Consider the following 16,061-nt stretch of genomic DNA (forward strand, 5'->3'; position numbering starts at 1 on the left):
TGGCTGCTTAGGGAAAAAAAAAAAAAAGTTTTTTTTGCTCCTGTAGTCTAATAAATTTGGGTTTGGGTTTCAATATGGACAATTAATTGATCTGATAAGAAAAAAATAGGGTTTTTTTTAACTTGCATCAATCTTTAATGACACATCTGACCTAGGTGTTTCTTGTTAATATCATGGAGTGAAAGGTGAAGTAAAGAAGTGTCTTGGGGGGACTTTATGATGTGTATCCCATATCTCTGCCCTATGCCCAGAAATTAATTCTTGTGCCTTTCTATGCCTTTAAACTGAGCCTGAGAGCAGGGAGGAATAACTGAGCAAAACTTTTTCAAAGCAGTTTGCAGCTTGTTCAAGGTCACACAGAGATAGAGACTTTATTTTCAGCTGTGGCAGGAGAGCGAGAGGGAAGGGAAGCACCCAGCTTGCTTTTCTTTCCAGCCAGCTTTCGGCAGTTTTTTTCCCCAGCTCCTTTTCCTCTGGAGAAGTTGAACTTTTGTTTTCCTGGGACTTTGTTTTTTTCCTTTTCTCTCTGCTGGACTGTTTCAACATCAGAATACATTGGGAGGACTTTCCACCGAGGTCTTGGCCCTGGAGGTGGGCCCACCACCCTGTCCTAGCTCCAAGGAGGGGGAGAGAGATCTATAGAAGGACTCTGAAATTTCCCCCAGGTTTCTCTCAGCAGAGCAGGAGGCTTTATCATTTAGCATTATTACCCTTTTCCTGTGTGTTTGTTAAATAAATAGTTTTTATGTCTTTCACTTTCCCTTGAGGAAAATTTATTTTTTCCCGAACCTGGCGGGGGAGGGGTGGTTGTAGCCTGCCTTCTCTCAGAGGATGTATCTCTAAATTTGGCCAAACTGGAACAAGAAGAAAATTGATTACCAGAATACTGATTTCCAGATCTTTGACCCATTTTATATAACTGTTTATCAAATTGATTTTTATTTTTTAGCATTAGATGTGAATGTTGTTTTCTTTCCATGATGTGAAAATACGTGCATTAAAAAAACTTGCAGAGGGGCATGCTTATATACATATATTTTTGTAAACATATGTAGGCTAAAAAAGGCCTGAGAGGCCATGTAGAGAAACACGGCAAGAACGTCAGTGTGGTAGGAAAATGATTTATCACACAGAGCTAGGGGTCTGCTTGAAGCCACAAGATGCCAAGATGCCAGTAAACTTTGCATTTGTGCTGCTTGTTTAATCACGGCACTTACACATTAAACGTGCCTTTAAGGAGACTTTTATTTAAGTTGTGTAAAGCCTTGTGTAAATGCATGTGGAACAAGGTTTTCCAGGACGTGGTGAGCTTTTTCACAATCTGGCCCTTTTGCTTGCTTTTCTGAGGGTATGAGAAGGTAGAGGGGCAAACACAGGTGGATGGATACGTGCTCATCCTGAAGAGAAAGGAATCGTCCCTGTTTCTTCATCTCTGGAAGAAGGTTCCACGCACCGTATTTTGGAAAAGGGAGGCCTCGTGTGGTCCGGCGTGGTAACAGCCCTGTCGGGCTGGGGGGATCCCGGCCGCAGGCGCTCCCTCCTTCGGCTGAACCAGGACTGTAAACAGGGACACCGGGGTGGGATTTATCATAGACTCATAGAATGGCCTAGGTTGGAAGGGACCTTAAAGGGACCTTAAAGATCATCCACTTTCATAACTCCTGCTATGGACACACTAGACCACATTGCTCAGAGCCACTTCCAACCTGGCCTCGAACATTTCTCAGGGTGAGGAGTCCACAGCTTCTCTGGGCAACCTGTTCCAGTGCCTCACCACCCTCACAATAAAGAATTTCTACCTAATATCTAATCTAAACGTACCCTCTTTCAGTTTGAAGCCATTCCCCCTTGTCCTGTCACTACATGTTCTTGTAAAAAGTCCCTCTTAGTCTTTCATGTAGGCTCCCTTCAGGTACTGGAAGGCCACTATTTGGTAACCTGTTCTTTTTTCCAGGGTGAACAATCCCAATTCTCCTAGCCTTTCCTTATAGGAGAGGTGCTCCATCGCCCTAATCATCTCGTCCTCTGGACCCGCTCCAACAGATCAATGTTCTTCCTGTATTTCATAGCAATATGGATGTCTAGGTTAGGAATAAGAAACACCTGTATATGACTGCAGCTGCTTATCTGAACAAGTCTGAAGAAGGAAATACTGTTCTTACTGGTCTTTCTTTCTTTGTTATAAGATAGATACATTTCCTTGCCTTTCTAGACATCTAAACCAGGTAACAAAATAGAACTCAAATACAGAAGTCCATGTGTGATATTAAATTAATGAGCTGAACCAAGAGAAACGGAGTAGTGGTCTATGTGGTAATTGACAAAATGACAGCATTTTGATTTAAAGGCAAAATTAAGGAAAGAAAGCAAAACAGAAACCTGAAAGAGTGCCTAATTCATGTAAATTTAAAAACCAGTTCCCAGTTCTTTGCCTTGAGTTACTGTAAGATCTAGATGTGAGGAACAGCTGTACAGCAGCCTAGGCAGGGACCCGTGAGAATCTCCGTATATCGGTGAGTCACAGGTTAAAGCCCCAGTGCATGAGAGGATATTCCAGCATTCTTACCTTAGACATGTATCTTGAAGAGAGGTAAAATCCAGTGTAACGTATTTATCTCATGCCATCGACTGCATTGTTATTGTCAGTTCTAAGCACATTCTCCAACTTTTTGAATAATAAAAATTAAATTAAATTCCCCCAAATGTGGAATTTACCATCAGTAACACTGACTGCTATCAGCTGGGATTTGTGAGAAGCCTCTCATCATGCATAAAGAAATTATTCTGGCTTGTGACTCTACCGGGGAGTAGTCTCTGAGGAAGGCATGGGGCTGCCCTTGTGCCCACTCCCATGACCAGTACAGGGCTGGAAGCTGGCTTTTTGTTTCTTTCCTTTTTATTTATAAGATTTGTCCATTACCTTGTCTCAGTGACTTAAATCCATTCCCTTGCTTAACATTAGTCAAAATTACCCTTAAATATTATTGGGATAAAGCTCTCAACATACTAGGTTCAGGTCTTTAAGATACTAATAGTGGGGTTTATCTGTTATACAGAAATGGCACATGGGTCTGAGTTATCAGGCTTACCTGAAGCAGTCGCCCTTATTGGGAACTGAGCAGTCAGAATGAAGAGAACAATATTCTGGACTCTGTAATCTCTATGTGTTTTTTCACTTTGCTAAAATCTGCCTGCTGCTGCTGATAGAGTCTAATGTACTATCAGCAATTGCATCTTCTAAACCATCTCCAGTGTAAGATACAGAGGAGGCATTTCCTGATGATGTAAGCCACTGATTGTTATCAAATGCTTTTCAGAAAGGACCTTGCTTCACACAGGGAGAATGAAAAAAGCCCTGCAAAACTGTTCAATTTTCTAATTTTGTCTAGAATAAAAAAGTAAAGAAACATTCTCTCTTGAGATTGAAAGAGCTCATCTGGAGGCAAAAGAAGTTACTCGAAAGCTTTTGTCCCTTCTTGCTATGACTCATTTTGCACTAGAGGATCTATGCCCACAGGGTCCAATTCAGGATGACTTACGGTAGTTTTTTTTTCTTCTGTCCCAAGCGCATGTTGCCGTTGTCCCTGAAATTCATACGGGAAGCACTGGTTCAAAAAAAAAAAAAAAAAAAAAAAAAACAACCAAATATAAAAGGGAAAATCCTGCCATGTGACCTTCCCTACTTGCGCATCCATCTTCCTGCGCTTCCTTAGGGGATGCTGCAGACGGCTTTGCAGGCGGTTTCCCCTTCAGAAGGGCTGTCCTCCGAGCAGTGAGGGTGGAGGGCAGACGGGGGTGTTCCCCCAATACCCCGGGCATTCCCTTCGGTTAATTTCCAAGCGCGGATCGGCGCGGGGCGGGCACGGCCGCTGCTCCTGGCCCGCGCTGCCTCCTGCCCCGCCCGGCGCCGCGGGCCGAGCCGGGCCGAGCCGGGCATGGCGCCGCTGGTGCTGTACCACTGGACGCAGTCCTTCTCCTCGCAGAAGGTGAGGGGTGGGCGGGGACGCGGGGCGGCGGCCTGCGGGCCCCGGATCGCCGCTTCCCGCCGTGCCCACAGCCCCAGCGCGCCCGCGGCGGGATCGGGCGGGAGGGATGGAGGGATGGGGGGGTGGAGGGGAGCGGCCGTGGGTGCGCCGAGGCGGGGCGGGAGAGCGGCCGGGCCCGGCCGTGCGGGGATGCTGCCCGGGTGACCCGGGCCGTGCCGTTCCAGGTGCGGTTGGCAATAGCCGAGAAGGCGCTGAAGTGCGAGGAGCACGATGTGAACCTGCCGCTGAGCGAGCACAACGAGCCGTGGTTCATGCGCTTGAGTTCCTCTGGAGAAGTACCCGTCCTGATCCATGGAGAAAACATAATTTGTGAGGCAACGCAGATTATTGATTACCTTGAAGCGACGTTCGTAGATGGTAATCCCACAGGCATTTCAAATGTGGTTCTTCCCCTCACCCCTTAGCTGCAGCAATGCTGGGAGCAGCTCTGTCGCTTCAGGACTCTTCTTCATTTGGGGCAGAAGATGTTTATGGCCTCACAAGTAAATGGGCTCTCCTAATAATTAGCAGTGTGGGTTGAAAACATGTTCCTGTAAACTGAACTGAAGGCTTTCCAGCACCTTCATGAGTAAGCCTTTATAAGTAAAACCTACCACTCTCCTTCTTAGCCCTTCATGAAGGATGGAGACGCCAGGAATGGCAGCAGCACTGAGTTGCACTAGCCCTGGTGTGACACTGCCATAAAAAATAGCATACTGAACAGAGCTGCACAACTGCCTTTCTCGAGCAGGTCCATATTCTCTGTGAGATAAGAAGAAACATGCTTAATTCCAGTATAATCTTCAGTGGAACAAGGGAAGTAGAATGAGCAAATTATTTTTGGAGCTAAAATGGAGTGAAGAGGTAAAAGAGCAGGAAGGGAAACCTTTAAAGTGATTGTGTGCAGGCTTTTGAAGTTCTTTGTGCCTGTTCTGATGAAAACCAAACCAAAAAACCCCAAAACAACAACACTCCCCCCCAACAAACCCAAAACAAACAAAAACACCCTGTCTCAGTTTTTGAAGGAAATGCAAAGCTGTATTTTGTAGAGGTGTGAAGATGGCAGCATTTTGTATTTCAGGGATTTAGTGCTGCGATTTCTAAGGCATGAAGAAAACATCAGTGTATAGTGAACATAATTTGTGCTGCCTTTTAATCAAAAAAGGAGTCAGGGCCCAGGTAGGTTGAGGGTAGGGTAAAACTCAGTGATGTGTAGGAATACTTCCAGTCATGCTTTGAGCAGGATTCCTGTACTATAATTTTTACATCATTGCAGCGGTAGTAATGTTTCAGCCATAACAATATCCTGGAATTTTGGGTGTGCCCAACTGTGAGAGCATTATAGGGCTGTATGTCATGGTCACCGATTCCTAGATGTACGTAACAGAGCTGAGTCTGGTTTTCTGATTTGAAAGCCCCTTAAATATGTGTTTATTTGGTTTGCTGCATAGGAATTGGAATTATTAAAACATTTTAAAATGAACTATCCATTTCTCTGAGCTGCAATAACACTGTTGAGTTATGCTGGGGAACAGTGAAGCTTTCTTAACTGTGGCTGTGTCACCTGTCCCAGCTGGACATAACTGAATCAACTTTGGTCAATTAGATGATTCTTCTTTTCCTAACTTTGTTTTTAACTTTATTTTGCAGAGGGAGTACCAAGATTAATGCCAGAAGAGGGGAGCATGTATTATCCAAGGGTGCAGCACTATAGAGAGCTTTTAGACTCCTTGCCTATGGATGCCTACACACATGGCTGCATCCTGCACCCCGAGTTAACAGTGGACTCCATGATTCCAGCCTATGCTACCAGCAGAATCCGTAGTATGTACTGGTGTAGCTCTGAATGTCTATAACTTAGTAGGTTGCTGCATTACATTCATCTCCTTTCTTAAGTCCACCTTAAACACAAAATATTGAGCACAGTTGATGAATTTTAGTTGCAGTCCTTGATGATTTGTTCATATACTTTTTATTGATTGTGTATTCTGTTTTGATTTGAAAATGGGAAAGAGGAAGTGTTATTTTTGAGGTATCTGTGGAGATAATTTTTGTATCATGGCAAACTTTTAATTAATGCCTTTATGTTTCCTTCTATGTATCACAAAAGAACTAAGTAGTTCTAGGACAAGGATCAACTCCTGACAGCACGGCTGGATAATGATTTCCTGTTTACAGTTACATTCTGAGATCTCTGATCTTTTTGTCAATGTCAATGGTTTATATACTGTTGATTTTTTTTTGTCTGATGTTTTAGAATGCTCGGTAGAACAAAGTCAAATACTGCAGAGTCTCTGAAATATAATACAACTATACTAGTAGTAAGTCCATGATATCATAAAAGGGGTATGTATTAGTTTGAGAAATCCTATTTCCAAAAAAATGTCTTATCCTCCTCCTTAAAATTTTTGGCAAGTCAGTTCTCTTACTGGCCATTTTGTTATGGTGTCAGAAGTGAAGGCAGGCAGTTAATTTTCCATGTAGTTGCATGAGTGATGTTAGAATCATAGGATCATAAAGTCATAGAATCATAGAATGGCCTAGGTTGTAAGGGGCCTTAAAGACCATCCAGTTCCAATGTCTCTGCTGTAGGCAGGGACATCTTCCACTAGATCAGGCTGTTTCCATCCAGCCTGGCCTTGGACACTTCCAGGGATAGGGAGTCCACAACTTCTCTGGGCAATCTGTTCCAGTGCCTTACCACCCTCACAGGAAAGAATTTCTTCTTCATATCTAATCTAAATCTACTTCCTTCAGCTTGAAGCCACTTCCCCTTGTCCAAGAACATGAATTATTCTCTTACATCAGTGCATTGTCTGGTTTGGTGGTTTTGGTTTTTTTCCCACATGTGAATGCTAACTGCTTATTGAACGGTTGTGCTTTACTCGTAGGCATTGTGGATAGTTTTTCTTTTTCACATGTTAATAATCAGTGCTTTTGTTACAGTTCACTTTACAACATTGTCTTCTGCTTTCTTGGTGTATGTATTCTTCCCCTCTAGCTTCTAGTTGGTATAAATTGTTCTCAGTTTGCACATGTTCATACTGGTAGAGCTAACATGTAGAGCTCATCTTAGTTTTCCTATCTTTTTATGCTTAAAGCGTAGCCTACATTTTTTGATTTGAAGCATTTTTTTGGAAAGCCTGTAGATGTTTCTTAACAATTCCTTTGCATGTTCAAACATCTCCTGGATGGTTTAGTTTTCAGCTTGAAACACTGGGGTTTTTTCAGAGTGCTAGATATAATAAGGCATGAGCCAGTTGTATTTATGCATACCAAATCCAAGTAAGTAATTAACTGCATATGTAAGATTTTAGTTGTATGAGTACATCCTTCAATTTCTTCATACACTATATTAAAGGATGGCTTTCACAGTCATGTTGAAATGAATACATAAAACAGTGAGTTCATTATTCTCTAGAAAGAATTTTATCAGTTTAATTTTTAAGACTTAATTGTAGCTAAACTTTATTATCAAGTACAAGTGAGAGGTGATTCATGCTCTATAATTATTTTGTTCTTGGTTTATTATTAGAAATACTTATTTTTAGAAGAAGATTTATTAATCACTATCTTTTTGTATTCTAGGTCTGTAAGTGTGGTATTTTCAAGCAAAGCCCCATTTTAAGGAAAAGGCTATACCCATGTAATAGAAATCAGTAGAATTAACTTAAACTTTTCACATAATTCCTTCTTTAAATCATGTAATGAATATTTTTCTAGCACATCCACATAGTTCTTAATGAACATTTCCAAAAGGATCACAGACTCTGGCTTCACATTTTAGCTAAATGAAAACACCTTGGTCCCATATTCAGGCATTTAGGCTTTTGCTGTAAAATTATGCATGTGACCTATGGTGACCTTCAAAAAATCTCAATGTGGGCCTACCAGCACTTTAACATTGCAAACTGATGAGCTGAAGATGTGGTGGGTCAATTTAAAAAGCAGTTAAGTTTTACAAAATGTGATGTATTTAAATCCTAACTTGGTACAGATGGTGTATTGAAGTAGTACTTCCCATTTCTTTGGTATGGTAATTTTATGCAGGCAATTGATCAGTTCCTGTGGATTGCATTATGAGTATGTTTGGATATTTAATATTTGTCATTCCTTTTTTTGTTTGCCTTGGTTTTTGGTTTTGTTTTTTTTCATCAGGCCAAATAAGTAACACAGAATCAGAATTGAAGAAACTTGCGGAAGAAAACCCGGACCTCCAAGATGCCTATATAGCAAAACAGAAGCGCCTTAAGGTAGGAAACCCCTTGGTATTGGCCCCTTTATTAAGGGCTTGTTAGTGTTAGATGTTTTGGTCGCAATATAAACATTTGTTTCACCTGTCATTACCAGTAATGTCATGCAGTGGTTTAACCCTTCAAGGCATGTCCTCAGATCAGCTACACACTTCAAGTGTGTGCTGAAGTACTGGACTGGTCCACGGACTTCTAAGGTGAGTACATATCAGTGCTGGTGTTGGGCTGTTGAGCACCCTGCAGGGGGAGGCAAACCTTAATATCTGGCATCTCTAAAGTTTTTCTTCTGTTTTCTGAATTGTCACCAGTATCCATGTAGTATCTAGCTGACTATGTGGAGAAAATACCATTTTATGAATAAACACTGTAGTATCCTAAGTATAAGCTTCTCTGATAAAAGTAGAAACTCTGTATGATGATTAAAACACTAACCTGTATGTCTATTTAGTCTAAACTGCTGGATCATGATAATATAAAATACCTAAAGAAAATACTGGATGAACTGGAAAAAGTTTTGGATCAGGTTGAGACTGAATTGCAGCGGCGAAATGAGGAAACACCAGGTGAGGAATTATTCTTGCTAAATCCTGTTAATATTTCTGCTTGAGGATACTGAGTAAACTTGTTGACAGCACCATTATAAAACAATTTTTAATGTGTCAGATTTGATACTTCTAGTATATATTGATCTATACATCACAGAAGGGATCAATACTGTTTTAAGTACTCGCTTACTTTACTGTTCCTGTCAGTGAGTTCTCACTATCTCATGAGAGTGCTTGATCACATTTTCAGCAAAATGAGTATAATCAGCTGCACAATTTTTTAATATTTTATCAACAAAATCAGAAAAAAATTAACTACAGAATGTTGATGTTACAGGTATAGGCCTCAGTTCACTATAATGATCACAACCTTAATGTTTGACACAGGTTTATTATAATCTTGTGCAGACATTATGCTGATATTTGTGGTATATGCAGGATAAACAATCTGGATAATCATTAGGCAACCCCCTTCCCTCACCCTCTTGGAAAGCAGTCCTGTTTACCTGCCTCCACCCAAATGAAAGTCACATTTTTCACAGAATCACAGAATCATCAAGGTTGAAAGGGACTCTTAAGATCATCTAGTCTGACTGTCAACCCAGCACCATCATATCACCCCTAAACCATATCCCACTGTCCACTGCCCTGGGCAACTTATTCCAATGCCTCACCACTCTTTCAGTGAAAAACATTTCTAGTATCTAATCTGAACCTCTTCTGGCACAACTTAAAGCCATTCCCTCTCATCCTGTTAGAAAGGACTGGCCCAAGTACTGAGCCCTGGGGAACCCCACTAGTGACCAGCTGCCAAATGGAATGTAACTCCATTCACCACCACTCCCTGGGCCTGGACATCCAGCCAGTTTTTCACTCAATGAAGAGTGTACCCGTCCAATCCATTTCTCCAGGAGAACGCTCTGGGAGACAGGTCAAAGGCTTTCAGATGTCTAGATAGACAATATCCACAGCCTTTCCCTCATCCATTAAGCAGGTCACTGGTCATGGAAGGGGGTCAGGTTGGCCAAACAAGACCTGCCTTTTGTAAACTCATGCTAGCTGGGCCTGTTTCCCTGGTTGTCCTGCACATGCCATGTAGTGACACTCAGGATGGTCTGCTCCATGACCTTTCCCAGTCAGGGAAAGGATGGATGAGGAGGTCAGGATGACAGGTCTGTAGTTTCCTGGATCCTCCTTCTGACCGTTCTTGTAGATGAGTATTACATTTGCTGATTTCCAGGAAACAGGGACTTCTCTGGTTAACGAGGACTGCTGGTAAATGATTGAAATGACGGCAAACTTTTGACAGCTCCCTTCTTACTCTTGGGCACATCCCATCTTGACCCATAGACTTGTGGGTGTCTGACTGGCATAACAGGTCATTAACCATTTCCTCCCAGATTATAGGGTCTTCACTCAGCTCCTCATGACCACCTTCCAGCTCTGGGAGCTGGATATCCTGAGGACCTTGGGTCTTGGTATTAAAGATAGAGGCAAAGAAGGCATTTAGTACTTCAGCCTTTACCTCATCCCCTGACACTATGTTTCCCCTTGCATGCAGCAAAGGATGGAGACTCCTTAGCCCTCCTTTGGCTGCCAATATATTTACAGAAACTGTTTTTGTTGTCTTTAACTGCAGTGCCCAAATTAAGTTCCAGTTTGGCTTTCTTTCTAATCTTCTCCTGCATAACCTCATGACATCCTTGTAGTTACCCCCCTCCTTCCGGAGGTGAGACACAGTCTTTTTTACTCTGAGTTCCAGCCTAACTTCCCTGTTTAACCAGGCCGGTCTTTTTCCCTGACAGTATATGGGGACCTTTAAGAATTCCTCCTTAAAGCTTGCCCATCCTTCCTGTACTACTTTGCCCTTCAGACTCTGCCAATCAGTCTCCTAAGCAGTCCACAGTCTGCCTGGCAAAGGTCCAAGGTGGCAGTTCTGCTGGTGCCTCTCCTTACTTCATCCAAGTAAGGATCCACTTTCAACTGAAAACTCCATCATTTCGTGGTTGCTATGCCCAAGACAGCCACTGAGCACCACATCACCCACGAGTCCTTTTCCAGTTGAGAGATGTTCTCTTCCACACACTCCAGGAGCCTCCTAGACTGCCTCCTCTCCACTGTGTTGTATTTTCAGCAGGCATCTGGCGGGCTGAAGTCCCCCACAGGTACAAGGGCTGGAAACTGAGAGACTTCTGCCCGCCTCTTGTAGAATGCATCATCTGCCTCTTCATGGTGGCTAGCAGGTCTGTAACACAGTCCTCTGTGGACATCTGCAATGCTGACCTTCCCCCTGATCTATACCCACAGACACTTAACCTTGTCAGCATCCTAAATTTTGTTAAAATGGGATTAGCCTTCTGCTTATTCACAGCGTGGTTCAAGTCCCAGTGGTGCTAATAGAAGTCCTTCCCCTGACTTCTCTGGGAACTGCATGAGGCATCAGTCAATATCAACTGCATCTGCTCAAATCAATAACTTTTTACATTTAGCTCTATAAATAGCTGTTGTAATAAGTACCGGTTACTATCGTAACTGTAGGTTTGAACCAGCAGTTGAAAATCTAGATTAAATTTTCTACTGACTCAACAGTGAAAGAATCAAAGAAAATATTTTACCTCATACAGGATGGAAGGATTTTGTTCAGCAAACTACATCTGCCATCATTTCCAGCAACCCCTGTCCTTTCTCTGCTAAGTAGCCTTTCCAAGGAGTCAACTGATACAGTATTGATGAGCTTATGAAAACTGCTGGGATCACAGGATTTTGTGAAACATAGGGCTATTGCCTTTTGGGATTTTGTCTGAGATATTCCTGTGATCTGTACTGCTCCAGGTCCTGGTCCAACTCAGAGCTCCTGCTTCTCTTGCAACTGCTTGAATCCCTCAGCTACTGCTGCTGCCACTGCAGGCATCTTTCTTTCACACAGGATAGATTCTTTCTTCTTTTCCATCACCTTATTTAATGCACTGGATGAGTTCCCAGGTATCCTTTCAGCAGCCTAGGATATGCTCCTTTTCTACAGAGGCCTTTCTTTCACACCTGCGTAAACAGTCAAAATGGACTGGTACCAGCTTTGTGCCAAACTGTAGCTTTTCTCTGGTGGCAAATGGATTGGAAAGGAAATTGCAAAATTTCTCCATTTCCAGAGAGGTGCTGCTAAGTGTTCATGCCAGTGTTTTTGCATGCCTGCTGTGTGGGACAAGCTGCAAAAGTTACAAATGAGAAGGGAACAGCATAGTTCTCCCTATTCAAGATCTAGGCTAGAGCAGAGTACTTATGCTGGCAGCTGTGATAGCTGTGCTGGCTATCAAGTTTCATATCCTGGGTTTCAAAAGCTCTTGGTATAGTCAGTACACGTCAGCCCTTTCAGGTGGTGGTGGTTCCGATCACTGACAACGAAGTGTGATGCTGCCTGGCAGTGCCTGCTCTGAGCCATCCCAGGAAGATTCACCTCTTTCCTTTGACTGGAGAGGGTACCTGGGGTCTCCACCTGTGCTCCTGACTAGTGGTGAGCTACGTGAATATTTGTCATTTCTCAAACATCTCAGTGTAAAACCCCCATGGTTTGGGGTCTGAGAGACACAAAAGAGTGACGAGTAGACAAACTCCGTCATCTCACTGAGCTGATACATTTGGTGCAAGTCAGTCATCTGATCCATTCCTTTTTGACTTGAAAGCCTCCAACAAGTTAGCTGGAGCTAGTTCTTGAGTGAATGCCATCGAGCTGAGTGACACAGGCAAGAAGACAAATCCTTCAGACAAGTGGTAGCTTTTCAGTAAAAGCTAAACTGCCTTCTTCCTTTCCAATTCTATTTAATTCAATCCATCTTTGAGAAATGTAGTAGTTGAGGAAAGTAAGTGTTTACTGTGGGTTTTAATTTATGAACCTGGAATGTGGATCTTTTTTCCTTAACAAATATAGGCCAGGCTGCTGAGCCTAAGGCTTTACAATATTGTGGTAAGAGTGGACGGGGATTAGTAAAATGTTGATTGATTAAAGTAATATTTTAGCTGAAGTGTTTTTGCTGTTTATTAGATGGTACTTTGAAATAGCACTAAACCAAATGTGCTTATATTCCATTGATTCCTAATCCTTTACGTTTTATCTCTGCTTAGAAGATGGAAATCAGCCTTGGCTCTGTGGTGATTTCTTCAGTCTGGCAGATGTATCACTTGCTGTCACATTACATCGCCTGAAGTTTCTGGGATTAGCAAGAAGAAACTGGGGAAATGGAAAGCGGCCCAACTTGGAAGCTTATTATGAGCGTGTCGTGAAGAGAAAAGCATTTTACAAAGTTTTGGGACACGTCAACAATATATTAATCTCGGCTGTCCTGCCAACAGCATTCCGTGTGGCCAAGAAAAGGGCTCCCAGGGTTCTTGGCACCACCCTGCTGGTCAGCATGCTGGCGGGAGTGGGTTATCTGGCTTTCCTGTGTCTTCGGAAAAGATTTGCCAACATGGTGCTATCGATTAGAACCAGGCAAAATTATTTTTAGACCCTGTCTGTCCCTGGTGGTGATTGGAGGACATCTCTACTCCCCAGGAAAATACCCTCAATAAAATATAAATGTAGAAGAACAATTATGTCTGTGAAGTAGAACATTGTCACACAGTAATCATCTCCTGCTGCTGTATAATTGGGTTGGCAATGCTGACATGTTTTTCAAAAATATATGTTGGGGGGAGGCAAAGGAAAGAAGAGACTTTTCAGCCAAGGGCCTATAACTGTGACAGTGCTTTCTTAAAGTGGTTTGTGTCTCCTTTACCCAGCAGCTGACCTAATTAAAATGCTTTTATTTAATAGATATGCAGCAATGTGACAGCTTTTCAATGTAGATGAAATGCATTACTGTGCAGAAACCAGCATTGTTAAAATACTGAAAATAGCTCTTACTTTAAATGCTCAGAGTAAGATTTAAGTGTAACATTGTGCCTGTTGTATACGGGAGCAAGTTTCTCTATACTGATTAATGTCTGTTGATTTGCAGTTGGACCTTTAGGAATGTGTTAAAAAGTAATCTTGTGAAGCCACTTTTGTCACTGTATGTTCATGCAGCAGTACAGGAAAAGACCTGAAACAGGTAAGAACAGCAGTGATTTGTGCACCACACAAGTGAAATTCTCCAGAGGCATCACTGGACAGCAGATACTAGAATTTTGCTGAAATACAAATGGGAGTGAAAAACCTGACACTTGTCTTTCAAAAGCCTTTTGGGCTCAGCTGCAAACTCTGGCAGAATCAAATCAAACTATCTTAGTGCATATTTGCTGCTTTCATTGGGGTGGCTTGATACAGTTAGCTCCATATGAGTGTCCCATGTACCCTTTCTTGTTTCACTTTGAGCACTGGCTATTTTTTGCACACTTCTTGGCAACATTAGCAATTGCATGTGCCTCTATAAAATATTTGCTCACAACGTGCCACAGCCAACTAGAAAACATATGCACAGCAATGCATTTTTGTATAAGTAATTAAAAATAGTTCACTATCTATCAGTCTGGTTAAATTGAAGGTAAAGCTCTAATTTAGCAATCTCTTTACTTATGGATAGGGATCGTGCTGATGGTAAGTGAAAAATACAGTACAGTTTGCAGACAGATGATTTGTACTGCTGAATTTTTGCAAAATTGCAGTCTTGTAGCATGGAGGAAAGGTGTAGAAAAACATTTTGATTACTTCCTACTACTCAACAGATGCTGTGAGTTTTATTAGTTTAGAACTGAGCTCCTGTTTCAACAAGAAATGTACATTTACCTGAAAGTAGACATTGAATCATTTTGGAGGAAAAAAAGCATTTGGAAAGGGCTGAAAATTCTCATGACTGTTTGGTAAGACTTTTGTATGCCTGATGAATGTTTGAAAGCCTCCGTTTTGTTTACAAGTTGTACACAGTTGCAACAAACAAAGCATAGCTTTAAGTGTTTGCCTATCAAGAATCAGTGCTAATGGGCCTAAGTACATTTTAGGTTCGGTGCTGGTGGCTGTGGTCTCTGCACAATTGCGTTTAGGTGTCAAGAAGATCATCTCAAGTTTGCTGGACAGAACTGAGGCAGTTTCTGTCTGGGCAGTCTCACCATCTAACACATATCAATATGGATAAAATTATTGAATACTCCTGCTTATTATTTAATACTGTACTAGTTGTCTAGCAAAAGTAGACCTAAATCTCATTACTCCTTTTCAGTAATAAGAAGCATCTTACCTAGGAAAAAATGCGCTTTTTTATTTGTTAAAAAGACACTTTTATATAATTACATTTCATGACCCAGTTGTTCTCAAGAACTTGTTGAATTAAATGTGCTCTATTTAGAAAAGCTTTATTATCTCTAGAGTGAGTTTAATCCAACAATACTATTAATGTACTGGCAGCTTTAACTGAGTTTGTTGTTTGTGTATTGCAGTTCATCTGCATTTACTTGTAGCTATCAAATTCCACTAAGTTAATAAACACAGAGTAAGACCTGTAACTTAATGCTTCCCTAGCATGTATTTCTGTCAGACCATCTGTAAAGTGTAATTTGATCAAGTCATAGCAAAATTATATGTATACAGCTTAGCTTTCTTTAGAGTGAAGTGACCACCAGATGTCAGTGGTCCTCCAGGACTCTGCTCTGGAGTTCCTCTGAGGCAGGAAAACACTACTTTTCACAGACAAAAAGCTTGTGATCTCAGCATAAGAGGGTTGTGAGCAGCCTCATCAGACGAGCAGTTTGTCCAGAGCTCTGGAAACAGCTGCATGGGTCAACCACAGGTTTTTTCTCTGACACCTGCCACTTATGCTTGTGTAGTTTTTACACTGGGTAAGTGAGAAGCCAAAGTTGATATAATACTTCACATGAAAATGAACATTACTGAACAGCAATTAAACTTGTCATCTGCAAGAATGAATGTGGATAAAACTTCTACTGTTGAAAAGTTTGGATCCCTGGTTTGATTCATGTCTGTTAATTCAACTGTTCAATATCCTACTTATTTTCACCACCCTGAAGTACTGTGTACATTGATTTCTGTACAGGTGGCAGCAAAAGGCTTATCCATGATTAAATTTCTCAAAATAGGATGAGATTTAGAAGCACATATGCTGCATTTAGCTCTTTGTGCAGGATATCTTTTGTGCTTGTAAAGTTTCTTTTCAGCCTGGCTTATTTTCTTTCTGGTAGGTCTGTACTATTTTGATTTGGTACAGAAGCAATCTTCTAGTTTTCATTTACTATTTGCTCTCATATAATGCATC

General features: G+C 41.7%; 1 protein-coding gene and 1 long non-coding RNA gene across 2 annotated transcripts; one reads left to right on the plus strand and one right to left on the minus strand.

Annotated features, from left to right (window-relative positions):
- Nucleotides 1-1,227: 1,227 nt before the first annotated feature.
- On the minus strand, nt 1,228-3,596 carry LOC125338453. Its single transcript, XR_007208315.1, has 2 exons — nt 3,090-3,596; nt 1,228-1,557 (listed from the first exon to the last, which is right to left on the minus strand). It is a non-coding gene; the product is annotated as an uncharacterized LOC125338453 (long non-coding RNA).
- A 121-nt stretch (nt 3,597-3,717) lies between these two features.
- GDAP1 (ganglioside induced differentiation associated protein 1) lies at nt 3,718-15,294 on the plus strand. Its single transcript, XM_048329237.1, has 6 exons — nt 3,718-3,986; nt 4,211-4,403; nt 5,676-5,849; nt 8,184-8,278; nt 8,727-8,841; nt 12,940-15,294. Exons 1-6 carry the CDS (start codon nt 3,936-3,938, stop codon nt 13,320-13,322), a joined length of 1,011 nt encoding a protein of 336 aa, XP_048185194.1. The 5' UTR covers nt 3,718-3,935; the 3' UTR covers nt 13,323-15,294.
- The last annotated feature ends 767 nt before the right edge of the window (nt 15,295-16,061 follow it).

Source organism: Corvus hawaiiensis, chromosome 26 (assembly GCF_020740725.1).
Source record: "Corvus hawaiiensis isolate bCorHaw1 chromosome 26, bCorHaw1.pri.cur, whole genome shotgun sequence".
NCBI lineage: Eukaryota > Metazoa > Chordata > Aves > Passeriformes > Corvidae > Corvus > Corvus hawaiiensis.